This window comes from Tenrec ecaudatus, chromosome 1 (assembly GCF_050624435.1).
Source record: "Tenrec ecaudatus isolate mTenEca1 chromosome 1, mTenEca1.hap1, whole genome shotgun sequence".
Lineage (NCBI taxonomy): Eukaryota > Metazoa > Chordata > Mammalia > Afrosoricida > Tenrecidae > Tenrec > Tenrec ecaudatus.
In genome coordinates this window covers 155,641,957-155,668,736 of record NC_134530.1, presented here as the reverse complement: position 1 = coordinate 155,668,736, position 26,780 = coordinate 155,641,957, and the positions used below count along the sequence as shown (strand labels likewise).

The window sequence follows — 26,780 nt, the reverse complement described above, 5'->3', positions numbered from 1 at the left end:
CAGATAGATGCCTGTGTGGGCTTTTAATCAGAATGAATCTGGAGTCATCCCTGCTGCCCCGCCTTCTACAGCACCTTCCCATTGGGCTCCTAGGCAGCTGTCCTATATTTCTATAATGGTTTTCGTGAAAAAAATAAGATGCTCTGTGAACAGAGTGATGTATGATGGAGTTCTGACATACGGTGACAGTATGCAAGAAAAGTGGACATGTGTATGTGTTTGGTGTGTGTTTTTATTGTTGTGTTTTTACTTTTGCCTATGTTTGGGGCAGCGTTTAGATGCCAAGACCACTGGCTACATCATGAGGAAATCAATTCTGGTCATCACTGTTTTAGCCACCTGGTCACTCTTCCCTTGTCAGCCCCAGTTTCTTATCTGTAGAAGGGATGTGAAATCCAGGGTTCCCAGATGGACCATTCCATGACATGTAGATGTTGAACCCTGGAGCCAAGTGCTGAGAAGATGCCTGGAAGCAAGGGCTTCTCTTGTTAAGTAAGGAGGGAAAATAGCAGATGGTATGTAAAGGTAGTAGCCAGCTGCCAACAGACCCTGGTGGCATGATGGGCTATGCCCTGGGCTGCTAAGCCCATCGAGAGGGACGATCTCGGAACCCACAGGGGCAGTTCTACTGCCAATTGGTATTGACTTGATGGCAGTGCGCTTAAATTTTTGACCAGTTCCCTTCAAGCTGATGTGGACCACAGCCATCCTATGTGTGCCAGTGTAGAATTATATTCCACTGGGTTTCAAGGCTGTGACCTTTTGGAAGCAGATTACCAGACCTTTCTTCTTCAGCGCCTATAGATGGGGCTCAAACCTCTACTCTTTGGTTAGAAGTCAAGTGCAGAATGCATCGCCCCGCCCAGGGACTCTGTAACGCTAGTGGGTGGTAATGGTGCAGTGTCAACCACAAGAGAAAACACTCAGAAACTGGTTTTCCCAAGATATCGGGTAGTATATTCTCATGAATTAAATCTGTAACATAGCTGAGATGTGGATGAGTAAACACCTGTGTGAAGACCTTCACTGTGGGGTCTGCTCATCTGACGGCAGGTAACCTGACATAAGGGGCAATCATGCTCGTTTTGTGCAGGGGGAGTTGAAGGGTGGCCGCTTGGCAGCAGTGACAAGCTCATGCTGTCAGGCCAATCGAGGGCCCGTAGCACAGCCAGCGAGGCCGGAAATGCCTGCCCCCAAGGGCATGTGTGCTATTCTGGACACTGAGGTTGGAAGGAGTCTCAGACCAGCTCCGGCCAAGTGGGCTTCACATGGATTTTGCTGTTGGCTGTGGTTTCGAGCCTTCCTCTTTTTCAATGCGGGTCTTCCCTTCCAGGTAACAAAGCAGGAACCACGCGGTGGAAACCATAATCTTTCGACTTCTCCTGTCTGGAGAGTGGTCAGCACATCTCTGAGTCTTCTTTTGGCCCTCCCTGTCAGACTGACGGCTGACCGCAGGCTGGTATTTGGGTTTGGCCTAGAGAAGCCAGCCGAGAGCAAAGCCTGCTGCCATCTTTTGGCTGTGGGCACAATCTCTAAGATGGTCACTCCCAGCCCAGGGAGACTCGCCTGCAAACCTGGTGGGGTGGCTTCTCTTGCCCTTTGGGGTTTCCCTGAAGAGACCGGCAGGCCCCTGAGAGCCATATGCTCTGATAGGCTAGTTGGCCATTGTCTCCACTGGCACTGAAGACTGACAAATGATTAACCCCTGGAACTGCTGGTTAGACCGACCCTAGTTGTGCTCAGGAGTTCAGCCTTTGAACTGCAGATTTCCATTGTCTCCCCCACATCCTCCCCAGTCGGCGTCCCTGGCAGGGCTCTGCTGTGAACACGCTCCCTGGGGAGAGTGGGTGCACAGGGGGTCGTGGGAAGTGAAGAGAGGAAGCCTGCGACTGGCCCTGCTGGAGGAGGGGCAGTCTGAGCGGTGCTGGCGTCAGCGCTTGGAGGTGAGGAGGGGACCTTGAGATGAGGAGGAGGCAGGAAAGAAGCTGGAGTCTGGAGGAGGCTGAGTAGGAGCCGCTCCTGGCTGGCTGCCCAGCTGCTTCCTTCCCTTGATATGACAGCTCTGCTGGCTTGGCTCCTGGCCACCTGGCAGGGACCATGGCACATGACTCCTGCCATGCTGTGGACACTGTGGGGACCCCAGGAGGGGTTGGAGAGGTTGACCTTCCTCGTCCTAGTGCAGGGCTGTCTGTTCAGCTTGATGCTGCCAGGTGTGGCCTCGGGGCTCCCTTCCAGGCCGGTCTGGTGTTCTTCCTATTCCAAACACCCTCACCTGCGTCCCCTTTCCAGAGGCGAGGAACGTGGTGGGAAAGAGGGAAGGATGGGAGCCAAGATCCACAAGGCTAAGGCCTGTCTCTGTACCTAGGAGATCTGTCCCCAAGTGCTGAAGTAGAGCATCGGGGTCAGTGGTCTTGGAGTACTTTGGCTCATGGGTGCAGAGGAGAACTGTGCTTGCCAGGCCTGGCTTTCTACATGCCCCCGGTGGATTTGAACCACCATCTTGTAAGTAGGGGTCATGTGCTTAATCCAGTGACTCCATTCAACTGAGACTTTCACTGCAGAGGAGAGTGATTGGCTTCCCTTCCTCCCCACACACTCATCCAGGCCAGAGGGTGGATGACAGCATTGAATCTTTGAGCAAACTCTGAGAAAAGCAGTGAGCTCTGAAACTGACTTATCTGGGAGACGTGGTATTTTCTGGCCTCCCTCTGTAAGAACTGGAGAGTGAAGGGGGAGGCTTGGGAAGGGTCCAGCCCCTTCACAGGAAGTTAAGTTAAAACTATAGTATCCAAGTGCCCCTGTGGGTTTCCAAGACTCTAAGTCTTTCTGGAAGTAGAAAGCACCCTCAGAAAGGCTGGTGGTTTTGAACTCCTGACTTAGCAGTTAGCAATCCACTGCATCACGCACTGTGCCACTAGGGCTCCTTGTTCAAAAGGGATAGAGAGGCTAGGTAGGTGGCTCCACAGAGGGACACCAGGTAGAAAGCAAGGACGTGAACATATTGCATATTTTGGAAAAAGGGATTTCAGTAATCAAGGCAGAAGTTGCTCAATCCTACCTTGATCTGTAATCCAGAGAAGGGTTTGGGTGGGGGGCACAGTGGGAGCTGGGGAAGGGGCAGGGAGGAGGAGGGGGGTGGGTAAGGAAACCAGCTAAAGCCGTTAAACTGAACACGAGGTGTGTCTCCCTGACTTAATCACCTGCACACATTCGAGTCATATGACAGGAGCAGAAAGAGGTCTCAGGCATGTTCAGTTGCAGACTCTTCACTGACCAGAGGCCCAGAGAGGATGAATGGTTACCTGAGGTCGAACAGCACACTGGCTGTGCTGGCCACACCCCCGGGCTCTCCCTCACCATTGCTCACTGCGCTTTATGCTCCCACAGTGGTGAGAACTAGACTGGGAATCTATCTTGGCTGCTGGACTGCCCTCACCATTACTTCTGGTTTTCCCCTAATGCCTTATCCCGTCTGGCTGGGTAGAAGAGGCAGCGCCCTGTAAGTCAATGTTTGCTGACCTGTGCTCCCACCCCACCCAGCTATTCAGCGGTATACAGACTAGTTGTTGAACGCTGCCCACCAATATAAACCCTTTCCCCTCATCCCAGTCATCCAAAGCCACCAGTGCCTCGTTGTTCCCTGCAATGGGTTTATCACTAATTGAATCTTTAACAGCAAGGAAGGAGCCCTGGTGGCATAGTGTGCTTCGAATTGAGCTGCTAACCACAAGGTCAGCAGTTTGAATCCACCAGCTGCTAATGGGGATAAAGGAAACTTTCTGCTCCTGTAAAGATTTGCAGCCTGGGCATCCCCAAGGGCAGTTCTACTCTGTCGTATAGTGCTGCTGTGAGTTGTCTCTTAATCAGGGATGCAGAATCTGAGGTCCAGCAAGCCAGTTACAGAAAGTAACATGGCAGAAGACTTGTAGGTAAATAACGGATTTGAACACAAGTCAGTCTGGCCACAGAGTGATCACAATCCCTCCATCCTTACCCTGGTTAATCCGGCCACGGCCTTGTCTAGGAAAACATGCTGCTAGTTTGTATTTCGAAGACAAATGGAAAAAGAGCTAGAACAAAATGTGCCTAGATAACCATAGTAATGACTGACATTTCCGTTATACCCCTTTGTCTAGATAATGTTTCCGAAATGCAAGTCTCCAGAAGTCCTCATAAATCCTGAACGTGTCTTCCTCTTTGTTGCTTTCAGAATCATCAGGGGTTTTCCTTAGCAGGTTACAGTAACACAGAGCCGACTTTTGATTCTTCTGAATACAAATACTTGGTTTTTGAGAGAATCCAGGTGTGCGCAAGCAAGAATTCTTCCCAGTGATAGCTACATCAGGAAGGGGTTCAGCATTACTTCTGCTTAAGGTTGTGGGCCCCTGGGACAACTTCAGGGGCTTGAAGCCCTGCTCAGTCTCTTAAATTGCCCCGATCTTTTCTTTCTCCTGTTAGTGAACTGAGAAATAGCCTTGCCTCATTGAGTTGCCGTTAAGATGATATGGGTTAAGAGTTGTGACACCCCATATCCAAGAGATGTTCAATTATTGAAATGTTATTGTTTAAAAGAGTTTAAAGTTTATTACTTTTTTAAATTATGATTTAAGGTTTACAGAGCAGATCATGAATCTCACACTCCACAATTTTTAAAAACGTTTTATTAGGGGCTCATACAACTCTTATCACAGTCCATACATATACATACATCAATTGTATAAAGCACATCTGTACATTCTTTGCCCTAATCATTTTCTTTTCTTTCTTTCTTTTCCCTTTTCTTTTTTTACATTTTATTAGGGACTCATACAACTCTTATCACAATCCATACATATACATACATCAATTGTATAAAGCACACTCCATACATTCCCTGCCCCAATCATTCTCAAAGCATTTGCTCTCCACTTAAGCCCTTTGCATCAGGTCCTCTTTTTTTTTCCTCTCCCTCCCCGCTCCCCCCTCCCTCATGTGCCCTTTGTAATTTATACATCGTTATTTTGTCATATCTTGCTCTATCCGGAGTATCCCTTCCCCCCCTTCTCTGCCGTCCCTCTCCCAGGGAGGAGGTCACATGTGGATCCCTGTAATCAGTTACCCCTTTCCAACCCACTCACCCTACGCTCTCCCAGCATCACCCCTCACACCCTTGGTCCTGAAGGTATCATCCACCCTGGATTCCCTGTACCTCCAACCCTCATATGCACCAGTGTACAACCTCTGCCCTATCCAGCCCTGCAAGGTAGAATTCGGATCATGGTAGTTGGGGGGAGGAAGCATCCTGGATCTGGGGGAAAGCTGTGCTCTTCGTCGGTACTACCTTGCACCCTGACTGACCCATCTCCTCTCCTAAGCCCCTCTATGAGGGGATCTCCCGTGGCCGACACTTGGGCCTTGGGTCTCCACGCTGCACTTCCCCCTTCATTCAATGTGGTATATATATAAATATATATATACACATACACACACATATTTTTTTTTTTGCATGATGCCTTATACCTGGTCCCTTTGGCACCTCGTGATCGCACTGGCTGGTGTGCTTCTTCCATGTGGGCTTTTTTGCTTCTGAGCTAGATGGCCGCTTGTTTATCTTCAAGCCTCTAAGACCCCAGACACTATCTCTTTTGATAGCCGGGCACCATCCGCTTTCTTCGCTACATTTGCTTATGCACCCATTTGTCTTCAGCAATCCTATCATGGAGGTGTGCAGCCAATGATATGATGATTTTTTTGTTCTTTTATGCCTGATAACTGATCCCTTTGGGATCACTCGGTCACTCAGGCTGGTGTGTTCTTCCATGTGGGCTTTGTTGCTTCTGAGCTAGATGGCTGCTTGTTTATCTTCAAGCCTTTAAGACCCCAGTCACTATCTCTTTTGATAGCCGGGCACCATCAGCTTTCTTCACCACATTTACTTGTTCACCCACTTTGGCTTCAGCAGTTGTGTCGGGAGAGTGAGCATCATAGAGTACCAATTTAGTAAACAAAAGTATTATGCATTGAGGGAGTGCTTGAGTGGAGGCCCAAGGTCCTTCCGCCACCTTAATATTAAACCTATAAATGTAGACAATTAGATCTATTTCCCCATCCTCATATATATGTTTGCATGTACACGTCTTTGTCTAGACCTCCATAAATGTCCCTTGACTCCCAGCTCCTTCCTCCCTCTCCCTTGACTTTCCTCCTGCCCCACCACCATGCTCCGTCCCCACCTGGGCTACAGCTATACCTCTTCTCTACGCAACCTTACCCTTGATCATTCCCCATCAGGCCTGTCACTCCCCCCTCACTACCATTTTGGGTCCCATGTTGTTCCCTTGTCCCTGTGTTTATTAACACCACTTCCTTACCCTCCTCCCCCTTCCCCACCCGGATCTGTCTGTCCCCCCGGAACTGTCTGTCCTATTGTTTTTCCTCCAGATAGTTCATCCAGCCTGTCCTATTCAGACAGACCTGTGGAGACACTAACATGCACGAAAACAGGACAGAGGAAAACAAAGCAACAGTATACAACCAGACAATAAAACAACAAAAACAAACCACTGACAAAGAACAAAACAAAACACTTCACAAAAGAAAGGCTTGTAGTTCATTCAGGGATCCTTTGCTGGCCCTTAGGAGCGTTTTCCAGTCCAGTCTGTTGGGGCACCACGCCCTGGCCCCAACATCCACTTTCAGCATTCCCTGGGGACCTTGCCACTCCATTCCCTTGCTGTTCCACTGCACTCCCCGAGTGCTTTGCCTCGTTGTGGTGGGATCAGGTCAGGTGCAATTCCCACACTGTGTCTCCGGTGCTGTTTCCTGTATCGCCCTTAGTCACTGAGGGGCATCATGTCTCAGAGTAGGGCCAGCCTTGTTGTTCTCTCCACACTCCACAATTTATACACATTTTGCTTCAACTCATCCATTTTAATTCCATCAGTGTCTCATCCCTTATCCCACTTCCTCCCTGGGTCTCCTGTTCCCATTCTTCCTTCTTTTCTAACCCTTTGTCCTTGGACAAATGCCGCCCTTCTGATTTTAAGGGGTTGATTAACACAGCGGTGAGCTCTGTTCCACACCTCACAGATGATGAAGACCATCTTCTTAGGCCTCAGTCTCACCAATCTCTAGCTGACTAAGCCTGGTCTCTTTTATCATTTTGTGTTCTGCTGCATATTTTTCTCCCACCCTCTCCAGGACCTTTTGATGTGATCCATTTCACAGCAGTTGTGAGTTGTAGTGGGGCACTATCTAATTCGTCTGGCCTCCGAGCTGGGTTGGCATCATTTTGATAGCGTGGCTCAGCGCACTGCATCTCTCTATCTGTGCATGGATGTGCACTGAAGAACCCTGACGGCCCAGTGGTTGAAGGTTTCAAGAGTTGGCAATTCTAACCCCCCAGCCTCTCTTTGGGAAAAGCATGTGGCTGTCGGCTTCTATAAAGATTTACGGCCTTGAAACATCTATGGGGCAGGCAGGCAGTTCTACTCTGTTCTCCTACAGGGTGACTGTGAGTCAGAATCCACTCAATGACGGTGGATTGGTTGGGGACATGTATGTTTAAAAGATGAGATTCTTTTCAACCAGCTGACGTTCATCTGGAACATACTGTGGCCACCTTTCCTAACCTCTAACAGTCCTCATTCCCAAGCCAGGGAGGGGCACCATCACCTCAGTGGCACCTGCCCAGCCATGTTCTGTGAGTCCCGTTGGGGCTTCCAGTAGTCAGGGAAGGAACTGGGCTCTTCACAGTCTAAGACCTTTGACCTAGAAATTGCCTTGCCTGCCTTGATTGAGCTGAACTGTAGGAGCGATGGAGAGCAGAAAGAAAGAATTTTTGGCTTTATTGCTCAGCCTTGGCAGTGGGCCCTTTAACTTTAAAATATAAACTGACATGTACAAAAGGTTTAAGAATCTCCCTTCCTGCACCCCCGCAGCCCCCGTGCCCCAGTTCCTGTGCTGGTGATGTTTCTAGCTGTGAGGTCCCTGGCTTTGCTTGTTTATGCAGTGCCTTCCTGTAGAGGGTTCTCAGCTCTAAAATAAGAACTGTGGAGCCAGTTTCTAGTATTGACCATCCTTATGCCTCTTCTCCTCTATGTACCCACCAAAGCTTGGCTCCGGGCTCTCTGCCAAGCAACAGATACTCATCACAAAGCCAGGCTGGTGCTGCCATCGGTGGCATGGTCTTTGATAAGAAGCTTGGGCACTGTTGCTTCTGTTAGTCTTGTGTCTTAAACAAGCTTTTCCCTCTGGCTCCTCACAATTAGCTAAATCCTCACAAGCTTCCTTCGAGGAGGCCATGATGTAATAAGAGTCAGGCAAAGAGTGTAGCAACATCATTGATTTCATCCCCTCCCAGTTTATTCTGCCAAGGAACCCTGGTGGTCTGCAGTGGTTAAGGGCTTGGCTGCTAATGGAAAGGTTGGCTCTTCTGTGGGAGATAGGTGTGGCCGTCTGCTTCCATAGAAATTCTAGAATGGGCTAGAAGGTGAGGGTTTTCTACTTCTTACAGAGAGGAGTTCTCATGGTAAAACTGCTAAGGATTCACTGGGCTTCAAGTTGGGCATCTCAGCTATAAAATAGGAATGCCCACTTTACAGTTAACTATAACCCCTGCAAATGGACACTCAGTTCAGAGCTGCCAGTCCACTTGTAGCCCAGGCAGGGCCGGCCTGGGCCATCAGAATGCCCCCAACAGGACTCACAGAAAAAGGCCGCTCACACCGGCCTTCTGAGCCCTTGGTTCTGAAGACATTGAAGGGAGGTGGACCCCCCCCCCGCCCCCAGGGGCTTGGCACTGTGGGCATTTTACTGGCTGACAGTGCTGATTTTTCAAGGCCTTCAGGGCCAGACGTGGTGAGAGGATGAGACCAGACGATGTGACCTTTATCTCTGTGTGTGTGTTTTGTCTGGAGCAGGGATCCCCGCTCTCCCTGGATGGAAGAAGACGACAAGCAGGGTATGTGTGAAACTCCAGAGTCGGAGGACCAAGAGATGGGCTCTGACTTTGAGAACTCCGAGGACAGGGAAGGGCACCCAGAAGACAGAGGAGCCCAGGACTCAGATGAGAAAGGGGACCACTCTGAGGATGAGCTGGGCTCCCATCCACAGGATGAGGACCTACGAGGAGTCTCAGAGGATAGGGGCACGGTGCCCAGCATCTGCACAGGTGAGGAGGAAGCTGTGAGGTACACTTGGAGCCCACTCCCCTACACTCATCTACTTCTGGCCCCAGTAGTGTTACACCCTGGGGGCTGTGTGCTCTGTGGGTGAGCTCTCAAGAGCAGCGGTTCTCAACCTGCGGGTCGAGAACCTGCAGGTCACCTGATTCATAACAGCAGCAAAATGACAGTGATGAAGTAGCAAAGAAAATAATTTTGTGGTTGGGGGGGGTCACCACCACATGAGGAACTGTTTTAAAGGGTGGCGGTATTAGGAAGGCTGAGAACCACTGCTAGAGGATTCTTTACTGCCTTATCCCTGCCAGTGTTCAGTCTCAGGAGAACCTCTCCTTCAATCCCGTCTGCGGTGGGCCGTGCTGGTAAGCCTGAGTGAGGAGGGTAGCTCATGGGTGTACCACTTTACAGTATGCTGCCATGTAAGTAACATATGCAATAACGCTCGACAGGAGGGAAGAAAGAGGTAACACTAGAACATGCCGCATAGGGCTGTGGGGAGCTTTATATCAGTTGTTGCATATAAAAATTCATTTAGCACCAAACCAATTCCTGAGGTCCCTTTCGGAGAGAACAGACCTGCCCCCGCGGGTTTCCAAGGCTATTAGCTTCTTTGTTTGATAGCCTAAAGTGGTTTTGTTTCTTTCCTTTTTCAATTTATGAAAGAGGGAAGAAATGATGCTTTGAAAAGCTCTTGGTGCCATTCTCCAATAACCCAGGAGAAAAAGAAACTGTGTTGTTGTGTGTACTTCTGGTACCAGAGCTATGTCAGGACACAGCCCCAGATGGTTCAAATAAGGAGACATTTGAAATGGCCCCTTACAGTGGGGCTGAGGGGACCCACCAGGGACATGGAGGCCCCTAGAGGCTAGCAACAGCGGAGATCCATTACTGCCCTTGCTTGGGCCTGAAAAAGCAAGAAGAGGAAATGTGTTACTGGAATATATATTAGATATTTATATATGTGGTTTTTTTTTTTTTTACCACGAATCTACTTTTTTTTTCACATGGCCTAAGAAGCAGTCTTTTTTAAAAAAAAATCATTTTATTGGGGGCTCATATAACTATTATCACAATCCATACATACATTCATTGTGTCAAGCCCATTTATATGTTTGTTACCATCATCATTCTCAAAACATTTTCTTTCTACTTGAACCTTTGGTATCAGCTCCTCACTTTTTTCCCCTCCCTCCTTCCCTCACCAACCCTTGATGATTTATAAAATTTCCTTCATGTCTTACACTGTGCGATGTCTCCCTCTAAGTAGTCTTATTGACATACAAATCCCATACGACTCAATGGTAAAAATGCATTCTGAAGAGATGTATGTAGTCATCACCACGGTCAATTTAAGTTATTTCTTCGCTCTTGTACTCATTTTCCTCAGCTCTGCCTGTTCTCCCGACCTCACCTTCCACAACCCTAAGAAACCAGTAATCCACTGCACCACCCAGAGTCCCCCTCCCACCTGTGGGGTCACTGATCAACAGAATCCACATGATGGCACTTGTTTTCTGTTTGTTTTTATTTGAGTGGTCCTAATTCCCCACAGTATAGTAAAAACGTACCTTTTCTATGCCCTTGAGGGGTGGTGGGAAACCCACGTGACTCGCATTATTGTGATATTTGCTTTATACGGAGGGGGTGGGGGGAGGCGGATCCTGGACCCTAACCCGCGTTATCTGATAAGTGCCTGCACTTTCAGGAGGCCTCCACTCTGAGGACCCCAGGTGCAGTGGGTGTGGTTGGGGTCCTGAAGCTGAACTGGTGGGTGGAGGGGTTGGTGAGTAAACTGCCCTTCATGGAGGAGTGGAGCAGGGGTGGCGGGAACCTCCAGCAGGGGCTGCAGTGGCCTGGAAGGGGTGACTCCTTGACCAGCGCTCAGACTGGGACTAGCTTTCTCAGGGGTTCCCTTTTGAGCGCCTAGAACCATAACCCCGCTGCCGCCGCCTTTTCTGTTGCAGGGGGGCTGCTGAGTGCCGAAGGGGTTGCTCTGCTACGGGAAGAGGATCATCAACCTGGTGTCGCGGAGTTGGCCACGTTCCCAGGACTGTCTGAGTCGGACAGCATGCCCCGCAGTCCCCGGGAAGAGGAGGAGGAGGACGAGGAGGAGTGTGCCGGAGAGAACCGGCTGCTTCTTGGGGACGAGGAGCAGCCGCCCCCTCCAGTGCTTCCCTGGAGGCGACACCTCTCCACGGGGAGTCGGCACCCCGAAGACAAGCCAGCCCACCGCCGCTTCCGCCGGCTCCACCACCCCATGGCCGTGGACCTCGGGGAGCTCGACAGCCTGGTGGCCAGCATCATGGACGCGCCCACCATCTGCCCGGACTGCGGGGAGAGCTTCAGCCCGGGCGCCGCCTTCCTGCAGCACCAGCGCATCCACCGCCTGGCCGCGGCGGCCGCGGGCCTCCGGCCCTTTGACTTCGCCGCCGAGTGCGGCGCGGCGGGGGGCTTCGGGGCGGGGCCCGCGCTGGCCCGGCCCCCCAGCGAGAAGCCCTTCCGCTGCGGCGAGTGCGGCAAGGGCTTCAGCCGCAACACGTACCTCACCAACCACCTGCGCCTGCACACGGGCGAGCGGCCCAACGTGTGCGCCGACTGCGGCAAGAGCTTCAGCTGGCGCGCCGACCTGCTCAAGCACCGGCGCCTGCACACGGGCGAGAAGCCCTACCCGTGCCCCGAGTGCGGCGAGACCTTCAGCCTCAGCTCGCACCTGCTGAGCCACCGGCGCGCGCACGCGGCCGCCAGCGGCGCCGGCCCCGCGGCGCTGCGCCCCTTCGCCTGCGGGGAGTGCGGCAAGGGCTTCGTGCGCCGCTCGCACCTGGCCAACCACCAGCGCATCCACACGGGCGAGAAGCCGCACGGCTGCGCCGAGTGCGGCAAGCGCTTCAGCTGGCGCTCGGACCTGGTCAAGCACCAGCGCGTGCACACGGGCGAGAAGCCCTACATGTGCTCCGAGTGCGGCGAGACCTTCAGCGTGAGCTCGCACCTCTTCACGCACAAGCGCACGCACTCGGGCGAGCGGCCCTACGTGTGCCGCGAGTGCGGCAAGGGCTTCGGCCGCAACTCGCACCTGGTGAACCACCTGCGCGTGCACACGGGCGAGAAGCCCTTCCGCTGCGGCCAGTGCGACAAGCGCTTCAGCGACTTCTCCACCCTCACGCAGCACCAGCGCACGCACACGGGCGAGAAGCCCTACACCTGCATCGAGTGCGGCAAAAGCTTCATCCAGAGCTCGCACCTGATCCGCCACCGCCGCATCCACACGGGCAACAAGCCGCACAAGTGTGCCGGCTGCGGCAAGGGCTTCCGCTACAAAACGCACCTGGCGCAGCACCAGAAGCTGCACCTGTGCTAGGGCCTGGTTGGAGGGCGGCGGCGCACTGGGGAGCAGGTGGGAGAGGAGACAGACCCTGGAGGAGGGAGGAGCCGGGATGGACAATCCCGCCATGCCTGGGAGCCTTTGGTGCTTGGGAAGGGGTGCTGACAGGGAGGGTTGGATAAGAGTTTTTTCTTTGGGAGCGCTGTATTTTGCTTGCCTTTTCCCTTAAGAAATACTTGGAAGGCATGCTTACGATTGAGGACTTCATCAAATACCCGTGTACGGAGGGGGCAGCGAGCTGGGAGCAATAAGTACTTGAGGCCCTGGAGGAAGAGGAGTTGGGAGGCCGACAAGGGGAGCACAAATAGAGTGAGGTGTGCCACGGAACCCGGAGAGGTGTGCGTGGAGTGAGGGTTGGCAGGTAAAGTAAAAAGCAGGTATAAATAACTCTGTCCTAGTGCCACAGGGTGTTAAGCCACTTTCCCCTGCGGGCCCCTCCCTACCTGCAATCTTGTCCTGCTTGTAGGAGAGACTAGTTTCCTTACTAGGTGGCTCTAGGAGTTGAGGTTTGGGCTGGGATTTTGAGGCGTCCACGGGACACTTGTGGAGTAAAGGACACAGCCTCATTAGACAGGCATTCATCATTGGCTCTCAGATCTCACCCGAAATCCAAGTCTTCCTTAAAATACTCTAGCTTCCTGCTGGGCCAAGGTCCTAGAAAGTCTAAAGACCAGGCCCCTGCCCGTGGTGTCAGAAGGGGGGCAGATCCAGTATTTTCCTTGGGATCTTTAAAATGCAGGGCAATGGAACCGTCCCAGCCATCAGCGACTGCTCCCTTCCCAAGTTAATTTGATGCTATTTCAAATGAGCCTCAGACCAGAGATAGTAGCCCCACAGTCCTGCCCCCGAAGTCAACCAGAAAGCAGAGTGTTTGCACATAGGTGAGGCCCTGGTGTTTCCTTTGCCTTCCTTGTGTACCTGTGGGACCATCTCCCCTGCTTTACTAAGGGGGTGGCTACCCAAACTTCCACCTTGATGAGGGGCCTGGTCTGAATAGGAATTTCTGTTTTCTGCAAGTGGAGGGAGGCAGAATGGACACCTTGAGGCTTTACATGTGGGGCCGGGCGGCTGGGCGGCACACAGCCAGGGGAGGTGTAAATGCAGAATTGCCAAATAGCACAAGCAAGGACTATTTTCTGGTGGTTCTATGAGGGCCAAAATAGCACTTTTATATTTGTAAAGTGCTTTATGCTTTTTCATGATTGCTGTTTCTCACACCCTTGTGAAGGAAGTTCAGTATTATGGCCCCTGACTTGGGTAAGCCTGGGTACAGGAGTGCTTCAGGTTGTCCTGCGGAGAGGCTAACAATGGTGTGAATTGGTGAAGGGAGTCCTGGTGATGTGTGAGTTACATGTTGCACCGCTAACCGCAAGATCAGCAGTTTGAAGCCACCAGTCCCTCTGCCACAGAAAGACGGGGCTTTCTACTCCCGTGGAGTTACAGTCTCAGAAACCCACAGGGACAGTACTACCCTGTCCTATAGGGGTGCTAAGAATGCAGTTCAATCAGAGTGACCTTTATGCCTGCCAGCTCAGCTGCTAGAGAGACTGGCCTGCCACGATTTGAATAACAATCCAAAATAACTCGCTGTCATCAAGTCAATTTTGACTCACAGTGCTCCTCCAGGACAATGTAGACCTCCCCTGGGTTTGCAAGACTAACTCTTTCCTGGAGTAGAAAGTCCTGTCTTTCTCCCTTGGAGCGCCTGGTAGTTTCAAACAGCTGACCTTACTGTTAGCAGTCAAAGTCATAATTCACTACACTCCCAGGGATTCTCTATAACAGCGTAAGGACAGTGAACATCCTTATTCTCAAGACTGGTCTAGAAAGGCCAAAGATGTCCTTGTTGACAAAGCAGGCCATTGTCACCTAATTAGGGTGTCCAGAGCTATGTTCCATTTTTAGCAGGGAGCTATAGTTAGATCTCTCTTGTGTCGATTTCAGTTACCTGTGCTGAAAATCCCTCCCATAGGTTAACCCTTAGAGGTTAGGGTTGTGGAAAGCAGCATTGTTTTCTAAACTAGAGATTGTTACCCTGTACCTCTTCTGAAAGTAGCTTGACAAACTATTGAGCATTCTTGAAGGTAAGCAATTAAAGGGGGTGGGGGGAAAGCTACAAGATTATTATCATGTACAAATTATGGTTTCAGCAAGGATCCTGCAGATGCTGATAATTTATACTTGATTAGTTGCAAAGAAACTTTAGGGACTGCAGGAGATCCTGTTTGGCTTTGTTTCCATTCTGAAAGAGTTTTTAAACAAATCCTGACAATTCTAGACGTATAATGCCTGTTGATCTTACGCTCTTAATCAGCTGATTGCTGCTCACAAATGCAAATCACTTTTCGAAATAGATAGACACTAATTATTTTCTTTGCGTCAGGAGTAACACAAGCAAAGTATGTGCTTCCATATATATTCAGACTCGTATCATCTGAAGACTGAGTGTATTAGACTCACCTTACAGTAATTGGCCAGTGTGTGCCGCATCCTCTCCCCGGCTCTCCCACCCTCCACCTCACCATGCACATCTACCTCTTCCAACTGTTTGCAGATCACAAGTCTGTGCCTGTGAAATCGCATCCAGCTTTTGATTGTCTGCTTTCTAATTTCCTGGGCCTTCTGCTGTTAGACTTTATACTATTGTACAGTCTCACCCGCATCAAATAGGTTACGTATCAACAGTTTTAGGGAAAGGGCTCCTGTGGAGAGGAGATCGTGTAGAATGATTAAGTGGCAGTGGGCACAGTTGGATTTCATTTATTTACCTCTCCTGTTTGTCTCTTACCAAGAGAGCCCGCTGCTACTTCCGTTTCCCCGTCTTTAAGCCAATCCCTTAGAAGAAGAAAATGGTTCCACCACCAGCACCCTACTCTCACGGTGCATTTCAAAGGTGATCCCATTTTCCGCTACAGTTCTTCAGGGCACAGATCTGCATTAAGTAGGGGTGAAATGCATCCAAGAGGCAGCTGACCGCTAGAATCGAGTTTCCGATTGTCTTCAGTTGTATTTTGTCCGCAAACCCCACTGGGGGGAGGGGAGTCCACCCTGGAGAATGCTCATCCATGCCTCAGTAATGATTGTGAGAGCAAAGGTAGTATTTGTCTCCTGGGGAGTCTGGCCAAAGGTGAGCTTCCTCCCCTGTCCTTTTCTGAGTAAAGCCTGGAGCAGTTGACAAGGGCTAAACGGTGCCCTTGCTTCTGGAGATTTGATGAGTCCAAAGGAGCAGAGAAGAAAGACGTTAACCCCTTGAGCCATGTGGTCTCTTCAGGATCAAGAGGCTGTACATATGTGAAAAAGTACAAAGAACCTGTGTTCAAAGACAATCTGAACTGTTTCTGAAGTCTGTGCCCATTCTGCTCTGCTGTAATGTTTTACAGCGTTTGCTAAAATGGTGAATAATTTAACGGTCCTAAACATTTCTGGATTTGTGTGAATGTGTGCTTGTGTATGTGAGAATTGCCTTTTTCCCCAGGTGTTTATTTAATGATGGTTCTTTGGACAGCCTTCTGGTGTTCAACAACCAAGATGGAATATTTGTCATTAAATCTGTATCAGTCTTTTGCCACGTCATTTTTGGTCGGTCCTTCCCATCAATTACATGTCACTCGCCTCAGGCTGTCAGCATTGTGAACAGGAGGTGAGAAGCTACCAATTCCAGCCTACCTCCTTGGGTGAATAAATAAAGTTTTATTGGAACACAGGCACATCCCACAAATACACTTTTGCAAGCAGCTCACCAGCAACTGAAAGGTTGGCATTTCTAACACATGCAGAGGTGCCTCAGAAGAGAGGCCTGGCATTCTAATTCTGAAATACTCGCTGTTGAAGACCCTATGGAGTGCAGATTTACCCTGACCCACATGGGTCACATATGCGTCGGAAATGGTCATGGCGGCAACTGGTCAATCTGCTGCTTTTGTGATACAGCCCCAGGGCTGAGAAACTGTGACAGAGGCACTTTAAAGTCCTTCGTGTTGAGACCTTTACGGAAAAAGCATGTGGGCCCTTGTGCTCCGATGTGCATCAGCTGGCTCCTAGAGCCTAGAATTGCCCAAAGGGCCTACATGTTCCAACCAGGAAGTCAGCACCATTGCCCTGATGCGGCGCAAGAGTGCTAGGAATGTGTGAATGTCATAGCACTGGTTTGATATCCAAAGCTATCAACGCAGCCTTCATTTTTCATACCTGGCTTAGCTGTAGGGACTAGAAAGCAGGGAGATAACTTGAAGGGAGGGAGTGTTTTAGGTCTGGGTTTTTTTTTGAAAAAAAGAAAAGAAAAAAGTCCTGATTCACCAAAGCGTTTTCTTTCACCGAGGGCTCAGAAATGTAACTTAATAGATACTGATAAAATGAAAGGCAGGGAACTCACACCCACTAGACAGGCCTTTTGTTCCAACTATTTTTAACTCATGTCTGCCCAACTTCATGGAAACAGTTTCTAAGGAAGGGAGTCACAAAAACAGACAAGAGGAAAAGAAACACTTTATTTTCTTGTAATGATCACCAGGACTCCCTTATCTGAACATCTGCGGGCCCTTTCTCTGTCTAGGATGACCACGTGAATGCCAGCTCTGGGTACCGGAAGCCCCAGTAACCCAGTAGTTAGAGGCTCTGCTGTAAACCGGAAGGAAGACTGTGTAATCCTTGGCAGAGATTATAGCCAAGAAAACCCTAAGGGGCAGTTCTGTGTCCCATGGGGTTACTATGAGTCTCCAAAGGGCAGATGGAATAGGAGCTGTACATGCACTGTGGCCACAACTCCGTCCCCCAAACCTGACCATTTTAGCTTACCAGGCTGGAACCTGGCTAGAACCTGGTCCCTAGCTCTCTAGGAAAAGAACATTAAATTATAAAGTAACATTACAATGAAGGAAGAACTACAGTATATTTGTATATTGTAGTATTAAATTATAAACCACAAAAAAAGACAAACTCACTGCCATCGAGTCAATCCGAGTCACAGCAGCTCAAACTGCCCCTGTGGGTTCCTGGGCTGTTTATGGAACCAAACGTCCCCGTGGTTTCTAATTGCTCACCTGCAGGTGAGCCCAGCGGGCAACCACCACATCACCAGAGCGCGTGTTAAGGTGTAGTATAAATAAAAAACCCCAAACCCATCACTTCCAGGACGGAGTAGATTCCCGCACACTCGCTGTAGCTCAGAGGAGCCCTGGAGGTGTCCTGGTTACATTGGCCTACTGACTGGAAGACCAGCAGTTTGGAACCACCAGCCTCTCCAGGGGAGAAAGACAAGGTTGGCTACTCCCTTAAAGAGCTACCGTACATACTTGAGTATAAGCCCACCCGAATATCAGTCGAAGCACCTAATTTTACACAAAACAGCATAAAAATGTGCTGAACAACTCGGCTTATACGTGAGTACAGATATTCTCAGAAACCCACAGGTGCAGTTGTACCCTGCCCTGTAGGGTCTCGACTAGTCAAAACTGACTGCAGCAGTGAGTTGTTTTCATTGTTCACTTGCTGTATTGTAGCTCAGTGGGTCACAATACTGTAGTACGGTAACTATACTGTATTTACTGTGCTAAAGTAATATAATTGTCCCGTGGGGATGAATCCACGAAGCTGGGCCTCTGGGCTCCGCTCTGAAGGGATGGCCAGCCTGTGAGCTTCGATAGAATCTTCCCATTCAGAGAATATGTATCTTATCAACCTGAAGTTCTCCAGGTTTAATTAGAATAGACCACATGTTTTCTTAACCTGAACTGCACCTTAGAATCGCTTGCAAATTTTTATTTTAAAAAATTCCAGATATTGAATAATTGAGGTAAGCCCAAGTAGCAGTCTGTGTTTGGTAAGGGGCTGTCCAGTTGGTTGTAGTTCATAGTGACTCCGGATCAAAACACTGTTCAATCGGGATTGAGAATTCTGTAGGAGCTACTAGAAAAACTCACCACCAACTCATAGTGACCCGATAGGAGAGAAGAACTGCCCTTGTGGGTTTCTGAAACTGTAACTCTTTACAGGAGTTAAAACCTCATCTTCCTCCTCAGAGCTGGCTGTGGTTTCCAACGGGTGACCTTGCAGTTAGCAATCCAGTGTGGGGGCCACGATGCCACCAGGGCTCTTGGACTGCCATTGCGCCAATGCTGACTTACAGTGACCCCCTGTGAGTTTCCAACACTGTAACCACTTATGGGAGTGACAAGCCCATTCTCTCTCCCCAGAGCTGCTAGTGGTTTGAACTGCCAACCATGTGGATCACAGCCCAACAAGTAAAAACTACACTACCAGGGCTCCATCTAGGTGTATTTGGCACCAGTTAGGCACCTCCTTTCATGATGGTACAACTAGGAATTGAGTGCTAATTGAAAGGTGGGAGGTTCTAGTTTACCCAGAGGCACTGCTGAAGAAAGGTCTGGCTGTCTACTTCCTGAAAATCAGTCACTGGCAATGACAGAGCACAGTTCTACTCTTGCACATTTAGGGTCCCAGCGAGTCAGAGTTGACACAATGGCCACTGGTTTGTGCATTTGGGGTTATTTATCTTTCTTGGGGATTATAGCGAATACACGCATGAGCCTCCAGCCCTGTGCTCTGCTAAGGGAGGTTGAGGCAGAGAGCACTGCAGCTTTGCTGCCTGTGGCTCCTGCTGGGTCTGCCTCCCACACAGACTCCCCTGCCTCCTGGAGGCCACACAGTGCAGAAAACAGGGACTGGGGAGGGTGCCTGCCCTTGCAGTTCTCCAGATAATGGCAGAATGGGTACTGCAGGCTGTCCCAGGCCCTCCCTCACCACCCAGGCCCTGGAGGAGGGCAAGCTTGCAGGTCCTGCCCTTGGTCTCTGCTGCCATGGGCATCCCAGGCTTCCTGCCCAGCAGGGAGAGGGAAGGGGTGCTCCCAGCAGGAACAGTCCCTCTGGTCTCCTCTCCCTTCCCTCCTGGGCCTCAAGGGCCTTGCAGATGGCAGAGCCCCATGGTTTTTCATTTCCAACCACTCTGGTTTGACTTTGGGGCTCTCCCAGCCCCCAGGGGAACTGCCCCCTGGGAAATGCTCAGCTGTGGGGGGGACCTTGCTGGAGCCTCCTGGGGCTGACAGTCAATAAGGTAGGGGGAGTGCCCCAGAGGCAGAGTGAGCTGGGAATCAGAGACTTGGGGAGGGGTCAAGGTGTTCACAGTGCTCAGGCTGGCACCCCCACACCTGGGTTTGGAGGGTTGTCACCGGAAGTAAAAGCCCTGAGCAGCTCAGGCCTCCCTGGCTCCTGGAGACCAGAGCCTCCTGGGAGCAGTTGGAGGCAGTCATGTGCTCCATCGAAGCTGCCCCATGCTCCCCGGACCTGTGCTGGAGCACCTCCTCGGCAAGAGTGTCCCTGTGAGCTTAAGGCCAGCACCCCTTCTCCCCAAGGCAGCGGCTCAGACACCCCAGTGCCCTCCATAAGCACAGACTCCGTGTCTGTGTGCCAGGCTCTGGGCTTGATGCTGGACATGCCTCTGTGGGGATCTCAGAGTGAGGCTGAAGGCCGTCCTGCTCCTGATGGGGAGCTCTGCAAACTCGGAATCAGACATTTGGGAGTCGATCCCAGCCTCTCGGGCCCGATGGCGCCTTCAGCAGAGGCTTGGGCTAAGCAGCCCAAGTCCAGAGTCCTGGCTGCGTTGGAGTGTGGCTCTCAGTCTGGGTCACCCCCACCTCCAGGCACAGTGTCCACCTTATCTGTGACCTGGGGAGAGGCTCAGGAATCAAGGGACTGGGGAATGTCTGGTCACACACGTGTCTCTTGTCAGCTCGCTTTCCTGATAGCAAATGTCTGAGGGGAGCCAGCACTTTGGTCGACAGGGACCATCTTAAGGCTTAGCTGGAGCAGTTCAGCTGTGCGGAGGCAGGGGTGGGTCAGAGGTAGGATTCCTGCCTCCGGGTGGAAGACCAGAGCTCTAGTTTGGGGCAGCACACCTACTGTAAGTCACCATCTATCTGTCAGCGATGTTACAATGCTAACCAGGTATCAGCAGAACTCCCTGTCTAAGATGGACTAGGAAGAAAGGCCTGGCTCTCGAGCTTAAAAATGCGTCCACGGAAACTTGATTTAGCCATAGTGGTGGTTCAGCACCCGGCAGGGTTTTGTCCCATTGGGCATGGGGTCCCAGTGAATTGAGGACCAAGTCAGCGGCAACGACCAGCATCTCTACTGCTCCCTGGGCTGAAATTAATTGGTACAGTGGGAGTCATGGTATGAGGTCACCACCTCTGGACTGAAGCAGCTGCGGTTCAAGGTGCTCCCACCCAGGCAGAGCGCGACAGGTAGGCTTGATCTCGATCTCTATTTTCTGTGGAAAGATGCAGGTGTGAGGGGTGTGGTGTGGAGATGCATCCAACAACATAAGTTCCACGCTGGCTCCTGGGAGATTTCGAAGCCGGCTAACATTAGGAGCAAGTGTTCCTGGATGTTTGTGCTGGTGCCGCAGTGAACGGACTGTGGCAGGGTTTGTATGACAGCTCCTAGCCGCTTAGAGGAATCCCTGGTTTCGCAAAGTTTTGGTAAGCTTAGCTGCTTACCAAAAGTTGAAGGTTCAAGTGCACCGAGGAGGGACTCCAACGGAAAGCCTGACCAATCATCAAGTCTTTTGCTTGGGGATGAGCTGCGTGGTTCCAAACCTCCAAACTTTAGACTAGCAGCTGGGGACTCAGCTGTGTGTTGCCGGGAGTGAGAGTCTGGATTGCCTGCCACTATTTCAGCCAGACAGAGACCAGGTTGATTGGAGAAAAATGTACGTTTATCCTGCAAGTGCACGACAGAAGGAAACAGCGGAGTTCTGTACTTCCAAATTACCTCCAAAAATCCAGTGAAAATCAAACAAGTTACGTACCCCAAGCTCTGTGACAGAAACCAGGGTTTGCAGTGACCACAGAAAGAATGATATGAAATGGTTATATGTAAGCAATAAACAACAATTTCTCTAGGGGCTAACAGACCATGACCCCTGAAGCACCATTCTCCACTGGGATTCTCCATGTGGGATGCTTCATGCCTGGCTGCCTGTGTTAATGGCTTGTTTAGCGCCTTCCTGAGTTAGAAGATCGTCAAGCTTAAAAATAAGTTTGACTACTAGGAAAGGGGCTGTTACGTTTTGGATTTCCAACAACAGAATCTTAAATTAGGGTATCTTTTTAGTGTTTTGATCAACAGCAAGCCAACTCTTTTACCTCCTCTATCAGTTTCCCCACCCAGACTGCTTGTAAACAGTAGAGAGCCCTTAGCTCTCACGTCCACTTAGAAGGAGGCAGAGGAAGGATATGTTCGAGACTCACGAAGGACTGACAGAAGGATCAGTGCCACAGCTTGTCCTGGTGGTATGGCTCGGCTGGTTTTATGACAAGGACCTGCCGCTTTGCAGAGATCAATGGGCCAAGCTTTGGAACATATATTGAGGAGGAGAAGAGCTATTGGGATTCTCAGTATTAGAATTTGTCTACAGAGTTCTCAGGAGTCTTGGGCTATCACTCCCATGGTTGGCGGTTCAAACCACCAGCAGCTCCGCAGGAGAAAGACTGGACTTTCTACTTCCGCTAACAGTGACCGTCTTGGAAACCCACAGTGGGACACTATGAGTCAGCATTGACTCACGGATGGTGAGTGAGGTTGGTTTCGGGTTGAGTTATACAGTTCTTATTACATCTTTTTGAGAGCACCTTCATTTTGGTGTACCCTTAACAGGAAAGCACTACAGAAGCAGGCATCATCAGTGAGCTCTCAGCTGAAAAACATCTCCAGTATGTGAACTGGGGGTGGGGGAGTGGGTGGAGGGGGCTAAGGATAGGAAGTGATGTCATATTTCTACACCTTGGCTAGATGTCTGGTTTGTATTTTAGTTTTAAATGGACATCTGCCAAGGCTGAGCAATAAAGTCAAAAATACTTTCTTTCTGCTCTATCGCTCCTACAGTTGAGCTCAATCAAGGCAGGCAAGGCAGTTTCTAGGTCAAAGGTCTTAGACTGTGAAGAGCCCAGCTCCTTCCCTGCCTGCTGGAAGCCCCAACGGGACTCACAGAACATGGCTGGGCAGCTGCCACTGGGGTGATGGTGCCCCTCCCTGGCTTGGGAGTGTTCTGCAAGGCCTTTCAGGGCAGCAGGGGCTCCCAGGACCTTCGGAGTTGAAACAGGGGTGATAGGCAGGGCACCTCCTGCAGGGCCAGCCTCACCCCACAGCCGAAGGCAAGTCAGCTTAGGAACCTCCCTCAAGACTTCAGTGCCTTCCTCAGGGGAAGGAGGGCCGGCTGCTTAACCTTTCTCACAGGCAAGGTGTCAGAAGGGAAAGGAATTAAGAAGCATTTTTGGAAAATGCCACAGAGAGAAACAAACGGATGCTTCTGTGTTTTATAAATGTGGGATATACACATTACTCATGTCCAGATGTCATTCCAGCACACAGTGCCACACTTTTGGCAGGCCCAGGGTCCTGACTAGCACAGCATAGGACAGCATGCCTTTCTCAGGGGTAGCCCTGATAGTACTCACAGGTAAGCATTGGACTGCTTGCCTCAAGGTCTATAGTTCAAAGCCACCTACTGCTCCATTGAGGCGATCTGCTCCCACTGAGATGTACGGCCTGGGGGTGCCTATGTAGTGCTGCTGTGCCTCACAGTCCACCCCCCGGCAGGCGGGCAGGGTCTTTGGGAAAGTAGAGTAGAAAAATCACACCCTTCCCTCCCTCCCTTCTGCTCCCCTCCTTTCCCCTCCCATCCCTTCCCTTCCCTTCCCTTCCCTCCCCTCCCCTCCCCTTCCCTATGGAATGGCTGTTTGGCCCAGGAATGCCGCTGAGTGGCCTATGCAGGGCACACTGCCTACAACACAGGTTTTGGACACTGGGGTTTTCCTCTGTTAGTCTGTAGGCAGAAACATCCTGTACAACCATAGCCCTTTAAAGAGATCTGCCCACACACGTCTGTATTGACCCCTATCATTCTGTTATCCCCGGAGCTCAGCCTTAAAGTATGTCCCTTGAGTCTGCATATCTAATACACCCAGGGAGTGGGGGTGGGGTGGGGTAGTGTGGCAATGCTAGGGTTTTCAAACAAATGACCTATCAGTGTGCTAGTTACTGAAAGCAGGATGGAGGGACAAATCCAATAGATCCTGTCAGCCTGAGACCAGGGAGAAGAACATCAATAAAGGAAGCCCATGAAACTCAAATGGGAGTTCTAAAGAAAGACAGGGAAGTTTTTCTAGGTGAAAGGTAGAATAAAGAGATGGTTGGAGTCCCCCACCTGGCAGGCAAGTTCACATTGAGAACCCGGACCTCTGCCTGCCCAGCAGGATGGGTTGTACAGAACACCCCGCCCTCACAGCATGGCAGGCTAGGCAGCACCAGGTAGCAGTAAAGACTGCTAGAGGTTAGGAAAGGTGGCCACAGGACGTTCCAAATGAACGTCAGCTGGTTGAAAAGAATCTCATTTTTTAAACATACATGTCCCCAACCAATCCACCGTCATTGAGTGGGTTCTGACTCACAGTCACCCTGTCTGCCATAGGGTTTCCAAGGTTGTGAATAGTTATGGACGCCAACTGACATGTCTTTTCCCCAAAGAGAGGTGTGCAAAGAGTGCCAGCCTTTGGTGAGTAGGTTAAAGATCTCAAACAGCCAGCCTTTTAATATGTGTGATATCTATGTGGATGTGTGTATAGTTTTATTTGTACACATAATTTAACCATTCAATCATATTGAAATTTGCCATCATCACCACAATCAATTTCAGAATATTTTCCTCTTGGACTCTTTATTCAGTCCCTATTTCCCCCCATTCTTCCCTTCCATACTTCTAGGCAATTATTAATCCAGTTACTGTCACCATAGATTTCCCTCTCCTGATTTCAAATACAGAAAACCATACAAAACACAAACAAGGAGTAACCAAACAAACAAAGCCCAACAACAATGGCTTGGCAAAACATATAAAAATCTCAAACGAAAAGAAAGGAGAAAATATAAAAAATGGAAACAACTTTTAAATAGGTTAAAAGGGAGATCAAATGGTAAGCTATTGCACCTTAAGCACTAACAACATCTGCCGCAGTTGACTTTGCAGTGCCCCCTGTCTGCTAGCAAGCCTGTTTGCATCCTTCAACTACGGCCATAGGGGACTCACCAGAGACTTAATCCATGCAGAGGCCCTGCTAATGGATTTTCTGTTCCCATCGTAACCCATATCCTTCTGCAAACCAGTATCTAGAATTTAAGCTCTGATACTAATCCCTCCTTCGGATTGAGCTTTTATTATTTACAATCCTTGAGTCACAGGCTGGTGTGCTTCTTTTATGTGGACTTAGTTGATGCCTCCCTTAGATGCCTGCTTGCGTGAAGACAAGCCTCCTTTAAGACCAAGACACTATTATTTCTGACAGCCAGGCACCATCTGCTTTCTTCACCACACTTCAAAAGCAGCACCGATATCTTCAGTGATCATTTCATGAGGGACAGCATCAGGCAGGGCCATGTCATAAGAACTATTAGTTCTTAGATTAGGGCTAGAATTAATTGCAAGCCCCAAATCCATTCATATCTATATGGTTTATATGGGTCTCTGGTTCACTTTAGAGACATTATTTTACAATAGAGAACATTATACACGTAAATCACCCCCCTTGGGCATTAGGGAATTCTATTGATAGCGTCATTAATTTAACCAATCATTTTGAATATAAAACTTTGTTGACAAAAGGAAATTACAATATAAGTGCAGGTTGACTTCAGACCAAAATACATGAATTTTTGACTTGTAAAGATTGAACTCTTAAGTGACCGGACAATACTTACACAGGGGTAGAGGTAGGGACTGGTGATAGGTAGAACTTTCAGTAATACGCATTCTCAAAGGCAGAACCATGCTATGGTAGTCAGGTGATTTTATGTCAAATAGTCACTCTGAGCTAAGAGTGTAGTCAAATCTGCCAATCAGTTCACAGTCTGGTGTTGTGTCTTTGCAGGCGTCACCTCCTCTCTCTCCCCCCTTCACCTTCCTGCTTGTTTGCCACCCTAAGAGCTGCGGGAGCTTCCCCATCTTTCCACTGACTGTGGTCTGCTGTCATCGGCCTGTGATCTTCCTGCATTCTGCACCATTGCATGTGGTTGCATGCTTTTGAAGAGGACTTTCAGACTAGTATTGGCCTTATGGACTTGACTTGGACTGGGATGCTCTCTTGATATATAATTACTTCTTGATAAAAACTATTTCTTGTACATATATCAATGCCACTGGATGTGTTTCACTAGTCAACCTGGCCTAACGTACATGCCTACCAGATAAATATATGTCATAATAAATCTAGAAAGGCAGTAAAATAGCAACTAACTGGTGGTCCTGGGCCACTATTCATTGGGCACCCTCAAACGAATAGATCTGAAACAAAAGTCCAGCAATCGCCAAGTCCCAAACCTTGGGACAGCAGTTCCCTGCTTCTCGCACTAGGCCATTTCAATGCGAAGTCCAAGAGAGTTTGCCAGTTCCTCAAATGTGCTACAGGTAAGTTCCCTTAGAGCAGTTTCCGCATTGGACCCTATTGGTCTGGCCTACGAAGAGAGCCCCGAGCCTTGAAAGGACAGCGTCCCAGTAGTCTATAACACATGGCCTGGATCACCAGAGGCTGGATAGAAACTGGGTCAAACATGTCCCATTACGAATATCCTCCTATAAATATTGTTAAATATTTTTTTTCCTGATAGGAGGTTGCTCCTCCCAGTCACCCACTAACAGAGACTTGACTGCCTTCTACAAGACGCACGTGACTCTCTCCTTGTATCTTGACTTGTAGGCGTGTCTGATGGTTTGGGATGATCTTAGTACAATGCTGTATGGCAATATTTCAATGTTCTTCACCCTCTCCCTGATCTTGAACAGATGACTCCAGCTGAAATGAGCTTTCCTCTGTGGAAGAGGGTTTTTTCTGTACCCATAAAGGGGTGATATATGGCTCATGAGTGCTAGGCAGCCTCTTTACCTTGCTGCCTGGGAGATGGATTAGAAGATTCCAAGACCTGAGAGCAGGGGCCTGACTTCTCTTGGTATTTGGCCTTGTAGTAACGCACTCCTACAATATCTGTCCTTGTGTGAGGACCAGCTTCACTCAGCACAACCTTCCAGGTCCAACCTTGTCCTGAGGTGTTTCATTACTATTTTTAATGGTGCATATTATTCCACTGTGTGTAAATACCAGAGTTTTTAAAATCCATTCTTCTACTGATAGGCTTTTGGGCTGTCTCCAATTTCTTGCTGTTGTGAACTGACCTGC

The 26,780-nt window shown here is 49.8% G+C and overlaps 1 protein-coding gene across 2 annotated transcripts in view; it reads left to right on the top strand.

Annotated features, from left to right (window-relative positions):
- Positions 1–16,115, top strand: part of ZNF697 (zinc finger protein 697) — a 39,618-nt gene extending 23,503 nt beyond the window's left edge. For both annotated transcript variants that reach the window (XM_075560097.1, XM_075560088.1), the window contains exons 2-3: positions 8,901–9,151; positions 11,126–16,115. In XM_075560097.1, the coding sequence (XP_075416212.1) occupies positions 8,920–9,151; positions 11,126–12,516 (1,623 nt within the window). In that variant the 5' untranslated portion in view covers positions 8,901–8,919 and the 3' untranslated portion in view covers positions 12,517–16,115. The remainder of the gene's footprint in view (positions 1–8,900; positions 9,152–11,125) is intronic.
- The last annotated feature ends 10,665 nt before the right edge of the window (positions 16,116–26,780 follow it).